Consider the following 17730-nt stretch of genomic DNA (forward strand, 5'->3'; position numbering starts at 1 on the left):
CCACCGTAATTGCTAGGTGGATGTTTGCGTCTAAGGTTTAGGGTGGGATTCCTTGAGGCTGCATTCTTCACCCAAGTCTAAGAGAGATTGGGAGGGCTGTGCTATTTGGCCTGGAGGAGAGGCTGCAGGAGCCTTTGAGAGCCTTTCCTCAGCATCCACTTTGGGCTGCTGCTTTGAGTGTGGGTTCCTTGGCAGGAAGCGAGCGAAACAGAGGCAGGCAGAGAGAGAGAGAGAGAGAGAGAGAGAGAGAGAGAGAGAGAGAGAGAGAGGCCCTTGCATGTGCTTAGCCTGGGCCACACAATCAGTCCAAGTTAAGTCTCCAAGCTGCTCTCACAGACCTTGTAACAGAGACACAGGATGACGCTTCAGGCCTCTGCTTGTTGCTTCCTCGTCCTCAGAGTTATTATCTTGCATTCCTTTGGGCTGCTGAACATGTCATTACTGTTGCTTTGTGCAAACCTTTACCTTCTACCCTCTTTTTGGTCATCCTGCTCCCAATTTATCATTTGCTTTTTGCCAATTGTTGAGTTTTGCTTCACACACGGGTGCTCCTTTGTGTCTCGACGGAAGAATGACGGCACCATTTATTACATTTAAGGTTGCTTGTCATCGCCTGGTGTGGATTGCAGCTGCTGGGATGGGGAAGCCCTCGTGAAACCACTCTGACCATGATGCAATGCGGGCAACTGGACACATGCTTCAGAATCATGGGAGCTGGCCTTAGAGCGCAGGACTGATACACAGAGACAGCACTCGAAAGTTTGTTTATTTATTTATTGCATTTATATCCCCACCTTTCCTCCCTCAGGAGCTCAAGGTAGCATACATGGTTCTCCCCCTCCTTACTGAATCCCCACAACCACCCTGTGAGGTAGGTTGGGCTGAGAGGCAGTGACCAGTTCAAGGTCAAGCTTCATGCCCAAGTGGGGCTTTGAACCCTAGTGCGGTGCTGTGGGTTAAACCACAGAGCCTAGGGCTTGCTGATCAGAAGGTCGGCGGTTCGAATCCCCGCGACAGGGTGGGCTCCCGTTGCTCGGTCCCTGCTCCTGCCAACCTAACAGTTCGAAAGCACGTCAAAGTGCAAGTAGATAAATAGGTACCACTCCGGCGGGAAGGTAAACGGCGTTTCCGTGCGCTGCTCTGGTTCACCAGAAGCGGCTTAGTCATGCTGGCCACATGACCCAGAAGCTGTACTGCCGGCTCCCTCAGCTAATAAAGTGAGATGAGCACCGCAGCCCCAGTCGGCCACAACTGGACCTAACGGTCAGGGGTCCCTTTACCTTTACCTCCCAGGTTCCAGTCCGACACTCTAACCACTACACCACACTGACTCTCCAGGAAATTGGGAAGCTTCTGAAGAAAGCGGACAGTGGCACCACAGCAGTGCATGATGAAAATGGGGCATGGACAAGACAAATCACAGAGATGTATCTTAGCTAAAACCTCTTGCCTCAGCTAGGTTTGACAAACAGGGAAGAGGCATACAAAGGATGGAAAAGTCAAGCACAGCAGTAATACCATTTTTGGGATACTTTACACAGAAAGCAGTTCATGACGAAGCAGCAAACAAACAAAAAAACTCCCTGTAAAGTGTAGTTCAAAGCAGTGTCATATTGTACAATTCCAAAGAACAGCATGTCTGCATAAGTTTTGTAAAGTGCAATTCAAAACAGTGGCATCTCTTATAAAGTACCATTCCCAAAAATATTGCTTAATGAAAAAATGGAAAATTGGGGGGCGGGAGGTATGGAATGGAGTGTCCTTAAAGACATTGCTGGCTGGCATCCTTTGAAGAAAAATCTGGAACATTTTGTAGCCATGCCCAGAGATAGATACATAATAAAAAGCATGCATTTCAAAACAATGGATTTGCAATACATTTAGTAACAGGAAGAGTGTGAAGCACCCTCTCATCTAGGAGGTGGGAGCAGCAGAATGAGCACTTTTAAGGACCTGCACCTGGAGCAAGGTGAGTCCTCAGGGATGGAATCAATCGGTCTCTGGCAAACGTTCTCTTTTCTCTTATGGGGCTCCATGCCTCCCCTATGCTTGCTTCCTTTAGCAGATGCCTATTACAACTGCCTTAGCACAAATATCCAGGATCCAGCTTTTGATGTCACTGTTACATGGTTGAGGCAACAGATTTTTTTTTCTATTACTGTGCAACGTACGCACACTGAATTAGGCACACCACACATTTGACTTAAAAGGTAAACCCTGCCCTGAACATTCCTCCCATTATTGTGGCAGAGCCATTGTTGGAAAGAGAAACCAAACAAGATAATGTCTAGACCAGTCCACAGTTGTAGACAAATCCTTAAAAGCTTTATATTTGGATCCTAAGTAACCATGAGACTGTAGAACTGAAGGGGTGGCACAGTCTGGCCTGTGGCCTTGACGAGGGAATGCTGGGAGACGGCTTTCCCTGCTTCCCAGGAAGAATGTCATGGCAAGGGGGAGACATATTTGGCCCATAGCCTCCAACATTTCTCCAGTGAAAATAGGGACATCCTAAGAAAAAGCGGGACATTCTGGGACCAAATCAGAAACCAGGACGGCTTCTGCTAGGAACAACACTTACAAGACCATCCTAAGTACTAGTGCAGGCGTCAGTTTCAGCAGGGGGCCGGTCCAGTCTCTCAGACCTTGTGGGGGGCCGGACTATATTTTGTGGGGGGAATGAATGAATTCCTATGCCCCACAAATAAGCCAGAGATGCATTTTAAATGAAATGACACATTCTACTCATGTAAAAACACACTGATTCCCGGACTGTCCATGGGCTGGATTTAGAAGGCGATTGGGCTGGATCTGGCCCCCAGGCCTTAGTTTGCCTACCCATGTACTACTGCCTGAGTTTTCTCTCTCTCCCCCCCCCTTTCCTTGTAGATTGTAAGCCTGACATTGCCTTGCTATAAGCCACTCTGGGTACCTTTATCGACTGAAGCATGGGGTGGGGAAATACTTGAAATAAATAAGTGTGTATGTGTGTGATGATTATAGCTACTTGTTCTTCTGGATTGCGGTAGTTTTCATTATCCCCCGCCCCCTTCTTTCAACAAGAAAACCAAGCTTTAGCAATAAAGAATCACGACTCTTCAAAATTACCTATGATGACAACGACTTAATTTTACTTAAGACAATGACTGGCATGCCAAAAACAGTTTTTCTCCCGCGGGGTCACACACAGGGCTTCTGCTGACTCAGTAGAATTTTAACTTCCACTGTAAAACAACAACAACAACAACAAATCCAGCCACCCTGCTTTTCAAAAGTAATTTGCCATGTAGCCTGGAGGGCTGCCATTCTGGGAAACAAACCTTAAGCCCTATTGGGCCCACAGAACTCCACAGTACTTTGGATCATGGCCAATGCCTTGCCCATTGACTTTTGAACACTGAAGACTGAAACAGCGACTCCAGAGGAGAACCCAGAAACTGAGCAGGGATATACCTCTGAGCGCCTGACAAATGCTGGAAAAGATCACGGCTGGTGAGCCCAATGTGGACACCCCAGGAAGCCCGATTAGTCTGAAGCCTTCTTGCAAGTAGTTTTAAGGAGCAATCTAACTGTAGCATGTGGAGCTGGGAGCACCTGAGTGTCTGACTATAAGTTGAAGCAGCGGGGAGGATGTTTTTCAGGGGCTTTATCCCATTGCAAGGTTGTGGACAGATGGTCTTCTAAAGTAGGGCGAGGCATATTGGTCAGCTGCTGCTGTCAAAGGCATTCATGTGGATACTGGAGACTGACACAGCATGGATGCATCCGAGAATCTTAGATTAGTGGAGTTGTGCAGCCAGCATCACTGTTTGTGTTTGTACCGCTAAATAACACACAAGAGTCGTCTTCTGGGTGTGATGGAAAGAGGACAGGTGGACCCTGTCTTCTGACCCCCCCCCCCCGCTATTGGTTTGTTTAAGAAAATGTATGTTTTGTTATTTCTAAAGAAACTCAGGGTCACTAAGAAATCCAAACATCACAACAATATTAAAATAACAGTTCTCAGTCCAACCCCAGGCACAAAATCAGAATAGGACTACAAATAATTCCCTCCCCCCCAAAAAAAAAGCACACAGCCATCAGAACTAATCAAAGATAAATTGGAAGAATAAAATGCCTTTTCAAACAGCCATTTTCACAGCAGTAATGAGGTTCCACAGGGCAGGTGCCACAACAGAAAAGGCTCTGACTGGTTAGTGTAGAGACAATTTACCTGGGAATCGCAGTTGGCAATTTTGAAGAAAGCTGCGTCTTCCCTATCAAGGATGCTTTGGGTATGTGTTTCAGAGGAGCGGGTTAAGAATAGGTTTAAGCCGGCTCCAGTGCACTCCCGCCACTGGAGTTTGAAGACACATACACATGCTATTAGCCACAATTTGTCTGTATCCTGTAGTTTCTTGGGAAACACAGCTGATTGAAGTGTTTCCTCTCAAACCAGCTTCCATCCTGTTTGAAGACGTCAGCCATGGTCAAGCTGGGGTGTGTAACACTGGAGATGTGACTACTGTGCATGTACAGATGACAGCTTCCTTGAAGAAGAGTTTGGGGGTGGGTTTGCAGGCTGGGGAAAACAAACAGGGAATGTGCAGGGAAGCAAACCAGGGGACCAGCTAATGGTGTGTAGAACCAGTAAAAATGTGACTTGAAATGCAGCGTCGAGCAAGGGTGACCCCTATATTCTAAGTTGCTAATGTGTACCTAGCCTTGGTCACGGAGTCCTCCGGATGTTATTGGACTACAACTCCCAGGACCCCCGACTACTGGGTATGCTGGCTGGGGCTGATGGGAGCTGGAGTTCAATAACCTCTGGTGGTCCCCAGGTTGGCTACCCATAGACTAGGTGTTGTGGCATATGGGAGCCAGTGTAGTGGTTAAGAGTGTTGGCCTAGAGTGTTAAAATCCCCTCTTATCTATGATGCTCACTGGGTGATTTTGGCCCAGTCACTATTTCTCAGCCGAATCTACTTCACAGGGTTGTTGTGAGGATAATATTTTTTCATTATTATGGAAGGCGGGATCATGTGCGCTGCTTTGAGCTCCTTGGCGGGAAACTGGTACAGAACTGTAATGTAGTTATACCTTTGTAAACCAAGAAAACTTTAATAAAATATTATTTTTAAAAAAGAACTGTAATGTAGTAAAATAAACTGTGATTTCAGCAGCCTACACCTAACTATGAATTGAAACCCTCTGAATTTAATTAAACTTTGCCCTTCAAGTCTATGATATTTGCATATTTACCTGGATCGTGCCTCCTTGACCACAGAGAAGGATTTACTTTGCAATCAGGCTTTGTGGCCCACATGATTTTGTACCCAGGGGTAGGAAAGCAGCGCAAAGTGTTACAGGCCCTAAATATGTGATATGGTGGGGGACCTGCACCTTGATAGTGAGACATAAGACCTGCTGTACAATCAGGGACATGGCCCAGCTAAATCCCCCCCCCCCCGCCCGCCTATCGCTTCCCAGTAAATCCAAAGTCGTCATGAAACAAACCGTGGAAAGAAAAGACAGAAAGAAAGGCTGAGAGTAATCCTGCCTGCTCGGTCGGTGAGAGAGTGCCCTAATAAATGAATTAGCATCTCAGTAAGGAGATCGCTTTGGGGCTGATATTGATCAGGCCGGGCCTGTGTGTTTGCCTGGGATTGTTTGGGGGGATAATTGAGTGTCAGTCTCTGTCTGTGTCGTCTCGCTGGCGCCTTCGCGTTTGCTAATTTTCACTAAATGTCTTCTCCTGGTACATCTATATCCCAACCGAGCAGTCAGGCTCCTGCTGGTCAAACCGTCCGTCTGACTAGGCTTTATTGATCATCGGGACGGGAGGAGGAGGGGCGGCGGCGGCGGCTGGAAGTGCGCAGAGGAGAAAGGGGGAAACGCTGCTGTCTCCCCGCCGGGAAAAGGGATTGATGCGCTTCTTAAGCTGCCTCCCGCGATCGCCTCTTTGCAGCCCTGTCTGCAGGCTCCTAGAGCGAGCTCGCTTGCCCCAGTCTGCTTTTGTACACACACACACTGCAAACATGTCCGGCTTCTAGGCTCTTAAGATTTGGGGCCGGTCCCCCTTTCCTGTCCCGGCTACACCGTGCGCGCGATTTGGACCCGGGATCGGATTGCTGTGCTGCAAGTGGGTGCTAAGAGTTTATTTCCTTCCTCCTTCCTTTTAGCACCAAGTTTGGAAGAGGAATGCCTTTTTTAAAAAAGAGGGGGGGAACTACCCTTCAGAGCCCGCCCCTCCCGGATCCCCAGAAGTTCATTTGGCTTAATTACATTTCCCCCCCCCATGTTTGCGCTACTAATTACACCGCCGCTCAAGCCGGGGAGAAAGTGAAGCGGAGCTGCTGGCGCTGCAGGACGCATCCTACCTTCTGCCCCTTCCCGCTGCTTTGAGTGACGCGGCGGCGCCGCCTATGGGAGCCGTGCTGGAGGGGAGCGAGGGGCGGGCCGGGGGCGGGCCAAGGCGGGTCAGGCGGCGGGGCGGGAGCATTATTTACAGAGCGAGCGCGGGGCGCCCAGAGAGCGGAGCCCGGCTGGTGGCTCGTCCTGCGCGCTGAGGTGGGAGCGCCCTGGAGCGAGGCTTCGGATGCGGCTGCAGCAGGGCTCGGGGCGCGCGTGAGAGAGGCTTACGGCGCCAGGAGCCGGTCGAGGCCGAGAGCGGGTGGCGCAGGGCAGCCCGCGGCGGGGTCCATGCTCTGTGCCCGGCCGGGGCATTGCCTTGCAGCGTTGCAAGGGGACGAGAGCCCTGGAGGGAGCGCGGAGACTCGACTCGGGCGGTGGCGGCGAGGCCCGTGCGGGGAGGGTTAAATGGATCGCCACTCCAGCTTCATCTTCGTGTGGCTGCAACTGGAGCTGTGCGCCATGGCCATCCTGCTAACGAAAGGTGAGTCCGGCTCACGAGAGGGGCTCCTTCGCGATCCTGGGGTGGAGGCTTTTTAAGTTCGCGGGGGGCTTGCCGGAGATCGTGTCGGTCGGTAGGCAGAAGGAAAGAGAAGGCAAAAGCCGCGCGCTGAGCACACAAAACAAACGAACAAGGCAAGCGATGGACTCGTCGTTCGTGGTGCTAACGGGACGCCGCTATTTTGACAGGGGGGCAGTCCCACGGGAACGTGCAGCCCGGTCCTTCGCGCGTCTCCTCGGAAGCAAGGCGCACGGACCTGATGGTACTTATTCCCAAAGAAGAGGAAATAGGCTAACGTAAAACTAGCGCTACTTAACATACTGCAGTGTACGTGCTGTCCTGTGCATGGTTATTCAGAGGCAAGCCCCATTTGTGTTCAGTAGAAAAGCATGACTAGTATTGCACCCGAACTCAAGTGGGGCTCGCTTCCAAGTCAACATGCGCAGGACCGGATTATGGGCTCTTTTTGGCGCAAGCAGCTCCCCTCTCTAAATCCAGCCCGGTTCACGAAACCTCCCATCTTTTTGAGATGCCTTATTTAATGCATTTCGATCCTTCGGCAGCTTTCAGATTTTTTTTGCCCTAAAAAGAGCGGGGGGGGGGGTCAAAACAAAATACGATGAAATACTGTTTCGAAGCGTGTGTGTGTAACCTATCCTAGTCCCCGGAATGAAGACAACCCCTCGGAGAGGGAGGCGTGGGCCTGGGGTTGTTTTGCAGAGCAGCGTGGTGGGCTGGCGAGTGCTGGTGCGTGTTGACAACCGTACAAAGGCTTAACGTGAGGATTGTCGCCCTGGGGGAAGCCTTTGAAGAGCTGCTGCGAGGCTTCCTGTAGGGTCAGGGGGAGGGCTGCTGGAGGAGACGGGGCGGGTACTCGGGAGCACCCGGAGGCTTTCTCCCGAAGAGAGACGGGCCTTGGCGGGGCGGGGGATGCAGGAGCGCGCGACCTGCGGAAGGGGGCGCTGCTGTCGTCCTCTGGGCTGGCGGCGGCGGCGGCATCCAGGAGAGGCTCGGCCTCGCCTTCGAAGCGAAACAGAGCGGGATTTAAAACTTGCAAGGAGGCGCCTTCCAAGCTGGGGCTGATCCGTAGCAACTCCCGCCCTGGGTGGCCGGGAGTGAAGCCCGACTGCGCCCAGCCTCGCGCGTAAACCCGGCTGCGGGCCTCTTCCAATTCCCTCGCCAAAGGCGCCCAGGGTCTCTGCAGCAGCCGCCGCCCCGTCAGGGTTGCAGAGGCTCGCCCAGCTGCCTCCCTCCCGCTAGCTCCCCTTGCGACGCGCTTTGGAGGGACGCCGTCGGTGGCGGGTGGGCGTTAGTGACCGTCAAGAAGGGCTGTGTGCACGCAGCAGCCATTCCAGGGGGTTGCATTTGGGGGAGCAGCCTGGTGCCGGTCTCAAGCCCCGGCTTTTATTTCCTTTCCCCAGGCTGGGGAGCGAAACCTGGGGGTGACGTCGGGGTGTCCGTTTGCTCTGCTAGAAGCAAGAGCGGGCTTAGCTTTCTTTTGGTGGGGTTGCCGCCCGTCGGAGGTGGCTTGGTGGGGCGGCGGCAGCAGCAGCAGCAGCTCCCAGCCAGCGAGGCAAGCCCGGTAGCCATTTCCCCGGGGCAATTGCCCGGCCGGGGCTTCTCCTGCTCCTGCTCCTGCTCCCGCTGCTCTCCCCTCCTGCGGCTAGCGAGCTCCGTGCGCCCGGCCCGGCGCGGCCTTTGAAGCGCTCTGCCAAGGCTTTGTGAGCGTGTCATGTTTCCTCCTGGGCCGAGCTTCGCAGGCCAGAACAAGCTCGCCTGTTCTTGGAAGTGGCGTTGCTTGGGTTTCCTTCCCCTTTCCCCGCCCCCCGCCAGAGCCTTGCCCCGCTTCATTGAGGGAAGTCAGACCTTAGGGGCAAGCGGTTGTCAAAATGTTTTTGTTAGCATGTCTTTAATGAACTTCTGAACGTCTCCAGCCCACACCCACCCACTCCCTCTCCCAGCTCCAGAAAGCAGCGCTGGCCCAAGGCAAGCTTTGCCTGTTTGCGGCTTTACCTGTTGAGAAGGTAAAATTGGAAAGAGACCCGACTGTATGCCCTCCCTTATCCCTCGTGGCTAGAGTAGAAATCCAGCCCATGCAAGTAAGGGACTTGAAAGAAGTTTGCTCTTGCAAAGCGGCAACAACCAAAATTGTGTTCAGGCTGTGTGATCCTGTGAACCAGCACTTGAATCCTTCAATTTACAGAAGAGGTTTACTTCTGAGTAAACATGTGCAGGATTGGGCTGTGCACCCCTGACTGTGAGAGGTGACCCCACTAGTATGAGATGTGAACTGTTAAGCATCTTGCTGCAAATAATTTGAAACTTCCTGTGTGTGTGTGTGAGCTCACACAATCCACACTCTTCTCCCCTCCTCACCACTTTAAAGAATAAAAACTTAACTGGGGGGAGGGAGAGGAGGGAATGGGAGAGTTGATGTCTCCCTATAATTGCCACGTTTCACAGAGAGGAGGTTAAAGGATAAGCTAGCACAGTGCTGATGTGCTACAGTATTTATTTATTTTGGAAAGAAGGGTGTAATTAACCCCAAATAACAGCCCTTGCAGCAAGCAGAGGGAAGTCTTCTGGCCCCATCAAAGAGGGGCAGAGAAGGGAGTGACTGAGAGTAATGTGCAGTTGCAGATACTGAAACTATGCGCCTGATAATGATATAATTAGGGGATCACAGACTTCTGGCTGCTGTCGACTTCAAAAGCTTTCGGAGAAGCCTGCAGTCTCTCCTGTAGCCACCTTGACTAAAAGCAGACATTTTTCTTTAATAGCTACATACAGTAACAAGAAAGAGGAGGGGAACAGAAAGGGCATTGTTCACTGTTTGAAAATACCAAATACCCTCCCTGGCCTTTTCCATAGCTCAGGAAGAAACTTTATGAATTGACAGAAATAAAAGGTTTGCCCCCCCCCTCAAAAATACGATAACACAAAAATGCCATTCTCTTCTGCTGAGGGGGAGGTGGTGGAATGTGTCTCTAATTAAAATGGAGTTGTAATAACCCGATGACTAGTCCATCATGCTTTGTTTATGAGACTGTGCTTGGTCAGGAAAAGAGGATTGTATGAACGATTGAAACACACATTTTCTCTCTTGTGATGCTCTCTTAAGACTGGAGTGGGAAAGGACTAGCTTATAGATTTCCCCCTTCCCCACCCCCAAAAAAGAATGTTTTGTGTTTATCCATAACTTGTTTCAGTGAAAGCTGCTCAGCCCTCGGACTTGACTTGCTGGACAATAGTTGCTTAAATGGCATTTGCTTTTGAAAAGGGGACTTAGGAAGTTACATGATTGGTGGCGGCGGAACAGAAGTCCTTAAAGGAAAGAGAAGCGCCTTCTGTAAATCTAAGAACATTGGACTTCTGGGCCCAACTGCTTGAAGAAGGATGTCCGGAATGCGAATGTCGCCTGCTTGGTGACATGTAACACATCCCATATTATTTTTTGAATCTTGCTCTGGTTACCTGTTTTGGTGGAGAACCTCAAGGGACTCCCAAAAAGGCAAACACTTACTTCATCTCTGTGATGAAAGACTTTCAAGCAACTGAATAAGGGAAATGCTTTCTGTCAAACTAGTTCTCTGAATGTTTAAGCAAGCTTTTGAACTTCATGTATTCTTTGGCAGGCTTGGGCTTCAGATCTTGCTTCACACATTTACACAAATGAGGGGCAAGCTTGTTTACATACGGGCACTGTGTCATTTGGCTTTGATTAAGCAGTTTATTAAAATGTAATGGCATTCTAGGGAAGGCTGAACTTAAGATAGTCTGGAAGGCGAGCCCTGTAGAACTGTATGTATGTGCAAATGTGTTTGTAATTCATATCTTAAGCATAAGCTGGGACATAATATATATAGTGCAATATGACCTGGGTGCTAAAAATTAATCTTCGGGTACCTATGTACCTTAAATATAACTCTTAATTTGGCAGAAGGAAGTTATGATTTTAAGGGCTTCGCAGTTCTCTTGTGGCTGAATCCCCCCCCCCCCTTTTCTAAAATAAGTGCTATTCATCACTGTGGTTGTTAATACACTTCCTCCAGTAGTTTCTGAAGCTGAGAGACAGATCCTGCTTGCCTCCCAGCTTCCTTCCTTCCATTCTCTGAACTGATGGAACAGATCTGAGCTGAAACGTCGAGAAGACAGTACAGTTTCTCCGTATAGTAAAATGAATGCATTTCTGAAGAATGTAAAATGAATATGTTTTTTAAAGCACTTCCTTCAGAAATTTTTGTGGTTTCCTGTGCGTTTTTTGTTCCATACAAACAGTAGAGGATTTTCAGTCCAAATGTTTACCCTTTTTGACCACATGATGGATTGGGGAGTGGGGGGAAGGGAGGTGGTGGAAGGAGGGTTCAATCTTGCCACCTCCCCCATTTATGACCTTTCATATAAGTTGAAAGAGGTTGATTTTGGCAAGCAGGACACTCTGATTGTAAACTAAAGATTTCCTGTTTTTTAATAAAAACTAAAAAGATATTTTGCATGAGAAGACGATGCTGTGAGAAGCCAGATGCTTGGCGCACATGGGATGTGTGACTATTGTCATTCTGTCCTGTTTCGTGAGTTTCCCAGGGGCTACTTTTGGAAATGAAATGGTGGGTTAGATGGACCCAACAAAGCAATCCTTGTGTTAAGAATTAACTTAAATAAAAATGCATGCATGATTTTAGTACATCATTTCATAAGGTGTTGGCTAAAGCTCTTAAATACTGGCACCATGCCAAAAGGCAGTAAACAATTCCAACCACTTTGATTAATTCTGCCAGGCGTAAATATTTGAAGTGTGCTTTTGACTTTGCTATATGCTGACGTATGCAATGTAAGTTTCGTTTTAGAGCAGAGATGGAGAACCAGTTGCAGTAGGTTCAGTTTCCATATAAGCCAAAGTCAGCATAGCCCAACGGCTGGGCATAAATGGAAGTTGTATTCCAGCAACATCTGAATGGCCACAGAGTTTTCAATCTTGATTTATAATAACTAGTATTAAAGGTAATGTAAAGGACAAGTACCTGCAGATTTGCAAAGATGCTAAATGGGGAGTCATTGCTGCCCAAAGACCTGGAGATATGTGATAAGTGGCCAGTTTACAGATTTTTGCCTATGGAACATTGCTTCATAAGGAATAAGCATCTACTGCTTCAGTTGCTGCAGTGGTGACTTGTTCCACTGCAGCTGAATTGCTGGTGGTTTTGCAGGTGGGGCAGAACCATCCAGCTTGCATTTTTTGATGGGAACTCTTACAACTTTGTGCCTACTCAAGGTGCACACGGATGCTGTCTTCAGTTTTGCATACGAGGTTATGCCCCTCTCCCCAGTTCTTTGGCTAAGTAAGTTAAAGCCCACCTACACATGGCAGCTCCTCCCACGAGGTGGCAATTTCGGACGGATTCTATGCAACACCATCCTCCCCACAAGGACTCCGATTTGTCATGCCTGCTATGGGGATCTTGTACACTGTGCAGAGCAAAAGCCAGGAATGGACGAAAGGTAGATCTCTGGATGGTCTGCAGAAAATCTGGAAGGGCTTCCATGTCTCGGTGGTTTGGCAAAATTGTCAGGAAAATTATTTTTGTACCATGATTGGCCATGTCCTGTTTGCTTATATATCTCCCCTGGAGATGCTTGCCTCTACAACAGGAGTATTAATTGATTGCCTTTTCCCATGGCTGTGTGCAGCTCTGTTGACCAGTTCTATAGAGACCTGTGTTGGAATCCTTGATCTATAGCAGAGATAGTCATTGTGGTGCCCTCGAGATGTTTTTGGACTACAACACTCATCAGCCACAGCCAGTATAGGCACTGCACTTATCATGGATGATGGGAGGTGTAGTCCAGCAAACCTCTAGAGGGCTCCGTCCCCAAGCCTGCTTTCAAAAGAGAGACTTATTTTGTTTGTTACTCACCCATCTTAATGCCAGTATTGAGGATAAAGGTAAAGGGACCCCTGACCATTAGGTCCAGTCGTGGCCGACTCTGGGGTTGCGGCGCTCATCTCGCTTTATTGGCCGAGGGAGCCGGCATAATGAGGCCAGCATGACTAAGCCGCTTCTGGCGAACCAGAGCAGCGCACGGAAACGCCGTTTACCTTCCCGCCAGAGTGGTACCTATTTGTCTACTTGCACTTTGAAGTACTTTCGAACTGCTAGGTGGGCAGGAGCAGGGACCGAGCAACGGGAGCTCACCCGGTCGCAGGATTCGAACCGCCGACCTTCTGATCAGCAAGTCCTAGGCTCTGTGGTTTAACCCACAGCGCCACCTGCGTCCCTAGTATTGAGGATACAGGGTATCTAAATCCTTACTGATTTGCTGCGGACTAACAAGCTTGCCACTTTACTTTTGTTGCAGGTGAAATTAGATGCTACTGTGATGCTGCACACTGTGTTGCAACAGGCTATATGTGCAAATCCGAGCTCAACGCTTGCTTCTCTAGACTGCTTGACCCTCAGAACAGCCATTCCCCACTTACTCATGGCTGCTTGGACTCTCTTGCAAGCACATTGGACATCTGTCAAGCTAAACAGGCCCAAAACCACTCTGGAACTGCCATTCCTACGTTGGAGTGTTGTCACGAAGATATGTGCAACTACAGAGGGCTGTACGATGTTCTCTCTCCTTCCAGAGGGGAGCCTTCGGGTAAGTCGTGCTCTCGTCTGATACATAAGTTTGCTTGCAACAGGCAAGACCTTGTTTTGTCTGCTAATGATTTTGGTCTTTTAATACAACTAGGCACGCTGGAGTGGGAGGCATGTGGCTAGACAGATCTCTGCCAAATATCTTTGTATCTGCATTAGCATGAGACACAAAGTTTGCTCCTTTTCAAGCAGGCCTGGCATCTTGCCTGGGAAAACTTGTTCAGGGAGGGGCACTACTTTAAGAAACCTAATTGTGCCCAATTTAGTCAGGGGAAAATAAAACTATTAGAATGTGCAAATGAACTTTATGGAAGCCTGTTAAGTTTTAATGAAAACATGCACACAGCTTTTAATTTAAATCTGCTGCTTTGTTACTTCGCATACACGAAGGTGAAATCATCAAGTCAACCAGAATAAAGTCCCAACGTCTTTTCCCACAGCCGGGTGAAGTTAAGTTATTTAAAAGTATGCAAATAATTCATCTGACTCAACAAACTTTGGTGTTGCAATTTCACTTATGCCCTGCAGGTCATGGAAGTAAAATAAAAAATAAATCTCTCCATCACTGGGTGTATCCATTTAATTGAATTGATGTGCCTGGTGTATTCATAACACTGAAGTTGATGTTTCCTTGCATGGAAGGCTTGTGGTCCTTGGGATGTTGGGTTACAAATCCCATCAACCCCACCCATCATGACCATTGGGCTGAGATGATGGGAGTTGTAGTCCACTGTTAGGGGAGGACACAGCTTCCCCATTCCTATAGTAAAGCTTAGCCAAATGTCCAAAATCAATACTTTGCAGGGGGTGGGGACCATCTGGCTGCTTTGTGTACATGGGGTGCTGCAATTGTTTTGTATTTGCTTCCATAATGATAGTCACTAGTACAGCAAAACCAAATGCCTGCTATGATAGTCCTTTTTTGTGTGGCTTGCTAAAGCACCGCACAACTCTTATCTTTGCAATCGTGTGAAAAGAAGAGATAGCAACTTGCCCCATGGCTCACCTTGTAAATTGCAGAACTGAAATTTCCATGTGCTTTGGAACAAACCAGGATTTGCCTCTGCAGACACAGAGCAAATAGTTTCATCCTTGGTGTTTGTCCCTATTCTGGATAAATGCATTGCAATATTTCATTACATTTTTTGTGTACCTAAACATGTAATACATACAGAAGTGTAGAGCTGCTGAATTGAAAGCTGGGTCCCCCATGTCCATATATAGCACCATATTGATCTTAGGTTTTCTTTGGTGGTATGTGAACATCTAAGGCAGGGGTCAGCAACCTTTTTCAGCTGTGGGCTGGTCCACTGTCCCTCAGACCTTGTGGGGGGCCGGACTATATTTAGAAAAAAATAATGAACCAATTCCTATGCCCCACAAATAACCCAGAGATGCATTTTAAACAAAAGCACACATTCTACTCGTGTAAAAACACCAGGCAGGCCCCACAAATAACCCAGAGATGCATTTTAAATAAAAGCACACATTCTACTCATGTAAAAACACACTGATTCCCGGACTATCCATGGGCCAGATTTAGAATCTGGCCCCCTGGCCTTAGGTTGCCTACCCATGACCTAAGGCCATGGAAATGCCCTCCTGTCTGGTGCACACTGGTTCCAAATACAGTGGTAATTTGTAACAAGGGTTAACACTGGTGATGTCACATTACTGCATAAGCCTGGGCTGGGGTACGTGTGACCCTCTGGATGTTGCTGGATTACAACCCCTACCACCCTGGCCCTTGACCTGGGGCTGATGGGAGGAGGGAGTTCAACAATGTCTGGAGAGCAATAGAGTTCTCTGGATTCAGCGTAGCCTATAGCCGAGTTTCTCTAGAATCTGCAAGCTTTGGGTCGTGATCAGGTTAGGGAGAAAAATGTAGGGAGCACCCCTCTTTGAAATGAGCAGACCTTTTCCCCCTTCCATCACCTGAGAGGGTAGTCTTAAAAAGAAGGGGTCTTGGGGAAGCCTCCACTTTTTGCGGTTGAAACACGGGCTTTGGCATGTGGCATGGAAGGGACCTTTCCGAACACCACCCCTCTCTCCTCTCTTGCAGGACAAGGGAGCAGATACCAGCACGAGGGCAGCAGAAACATCATCACAAAGGTCCAGGAGCTGACCTCTTCCAAAGAACTGTGGTTCCGGGCAGCTGTCATCGCCGTCCCCATCGCTGGCGGGCTGATCCTGGTGCTGCTCATCATGCTAGCTCTGCGCATGCTCAGGAGCGAGAACAAAAGACTGCAAGACCAGCGGCAGCAGATGCTGTCCCGATTGCACTACAGCTTCCACGGGCATCATTCCAAAAAGGGACAGGTTGCCAAGCTAGACTTGGAGTGCATGGTGCCAGTCACGGGGCACGAGAACTGCTGCATGACCTGCGAGAAGATGAGGCAGCCGGACTTGGGCAGTGACAAAATACTCTCGCTAGTCCACTGGGGAATGTATGGCGGGCATGGAAAGCTGGAATTTGTGTGATCACGTCGCCTTTTGGTCTTTTTTATATATATATAACTATATTTTAAAATTTTGTTCTTTAACATTGCTAGGAAAACTTTTCCAAGGCCTTTGGGTTCTGCTGGACAGGAGCACTTTATACAGGGAAAGCCTACAGTCATTAATCGTGTTTTTTTTTTTTTTTTTTTAAGAAAACAAAGGACCTCTGCAGATTGAACCTTGGATATATGTCTTCTGAAGGATCCCAAAAGTTACCTTATTTGCACAGAGTAAATACATTCAAATGTATTGTTTGCTTTAAAGTTATGAAAGCAAAAAACCGAGAAGTTGTACACACTGTTACCAGGGTTGTCTGAGCTGTAGGGAGGTGGAAATTTTGAGTTATACTATTAAATTGTATGCAAGTTCTGATGTAAAGATTTTTAAAATATATATAATTATATATATATATATAGTTGTCTGAAACCTATTTTGTGGTTTTGTGTAAGAAGCACTCCCTTCTAGTAGAAGCACTACATAAAGTGTTAACTGTAGAGTTTCCTTTAGTGTTTAGTCAGGTTCACGTAAGTGAACTCTGGTGTTCATCCAGGTAAATTCACATAACCTGAATTTGCTGCCTTCCCTTGCTAGCTTTTTCAATGCTTCAGCTTTCCAGACAGGAGAAAAACGTATTTCATGCCCTTTTGCTCTAAAGGCAAATAGCATCCTAGCAGTTTCTGATATTTGTGGTCCAGCTACAGCCTCTGTATCATGCAGATTCGAATCTTCCCCTAGGCAGCATGGAACAGAATAGTCAGCCAACTTGTGTCTTCTTGGAGTCTAAAATATTCCAGGTATATTCTGGGATCGGTTAGCAGGAAGGGCTGGGTTGTACAGTGGTTGGAGAAGGTTGAAGTTGACCTAGCTTCAAATCCCCGTTTGGTAATGAAGCTCCAAGGGGTGACCCTTTGGCCTGACACACTTCCATAGGTTAAAATAGCAAGCAGGGGGGAAACCAAACACCTATATGTCACCTTCAGCTCCTTGGACGAAAGGTGAGATACAAATAAATGACAATGCATGAAAGATTTATTCGGCAGACAGATGGGCAGCAGTCCTTCATGCCTTCCCCAAGTATGAATGATATAACAATGCACTAACATCATTGTGAAATATCTGTGGATGCTCCTTACAATTCTTTCTCAAGCATGACCAAAACTGTTTGCCTGCCTTGATTATGCTTTGCTAGGGCAACCATTATCTGCCTGTGCGGGATTTGACTTGCTGGCCATTAATTATAACCTAGCCCTGTATGCAGAAAACTAGGAGGTCAGGGGAAATTGTTCAGCTTAGCTTTCCTGATAGTTTTGTTTCAGTGGGGATTCTCTTCTCCCCCGCACCAAATGAGGAGTGTTTTAAAAGGTGTTCTGTCTTTCCAGTGCGTTGCCCAAAGTGGTACATGCTCTGACCAGTTTCCCGTCTTGATCTGACTATATGTATTCTACATGGCTCCTGCTTGCCTGTCTTGGTACTAATTCCTGCTGACTTCAGTGGGACATAGTCCCAGGGAGGCAAGCATAAGACTGCTGTCTTAGCCTCTCCTGCAGGTGCTGTTTCAACATTGGTATCGGTGGAATACTAAATATGGGATGGGTTGAGGCTGCAATGGAAGAACATCAAAACAATCTTATATCTTCTGGAAAGTCTAAATGGAGAAATGTACAGTGGCCTGGGGAAGTGAAGTCTCCCTCTACC

General features: G+C 48.2%; 1 protein-coding gene and 1 long non-coding RNA gene across 3 annotated transcripts in view; one reads left to right on the forward strand and one right to left on the reverse strand.

Annotated features, from left to right (window-relative positions):
• LOC309515731 overlaps nucleotides 1-17730 on the reverse strand; it is a 606047-nt gene that overhangs the window by 17920 nt on the left and 570397 nt on the right. The window lies entirely within an intron of this gene.
• On the forward strand, nucleotides 6512-16178 carry BAMBI (BMP and activin membrane bound inhibitor). Of its 2 annotated transcripts, none has more exons than XM_082193183.1 (3): nucleotides 6512-6874; nucleotides 13250-13537; nucleotides 15599-16178. In XM_082193183.1, the coding sequence occupies exons 1-3, from the start codon at nucleotides 6799-6801 to the stop codon at nucleotides 16015-16017; spliced, it is 783 nt and encodes a 260-aa protein (XP_082049309.1). In that variant the 5' UTR covers nucleotides 6512-6798; the 3' UTR covers nucleotides 16018-16178. The 2 variants fall into 2 exon arrangements, with proteins under 2 accessions (XP_082049309.1, XP_082049310.1); XM_082193184.1 differs by lacking the exon at nucleotides 6512-6874 and adding an exon at nucleotides 8221-8991.

Source organism: Podarcis vaucheri (assembly GCF_965113315.1).
Source record: "Podarcis vaucheri genome assembly, chromosome: 12".
Classification (NCBI taxonomy): Eukaryota; Metazoa; Chordata; class Lepidosauria; order Squamata; family Lacertidae; genus Podarcis; species Podarcis vaucheri.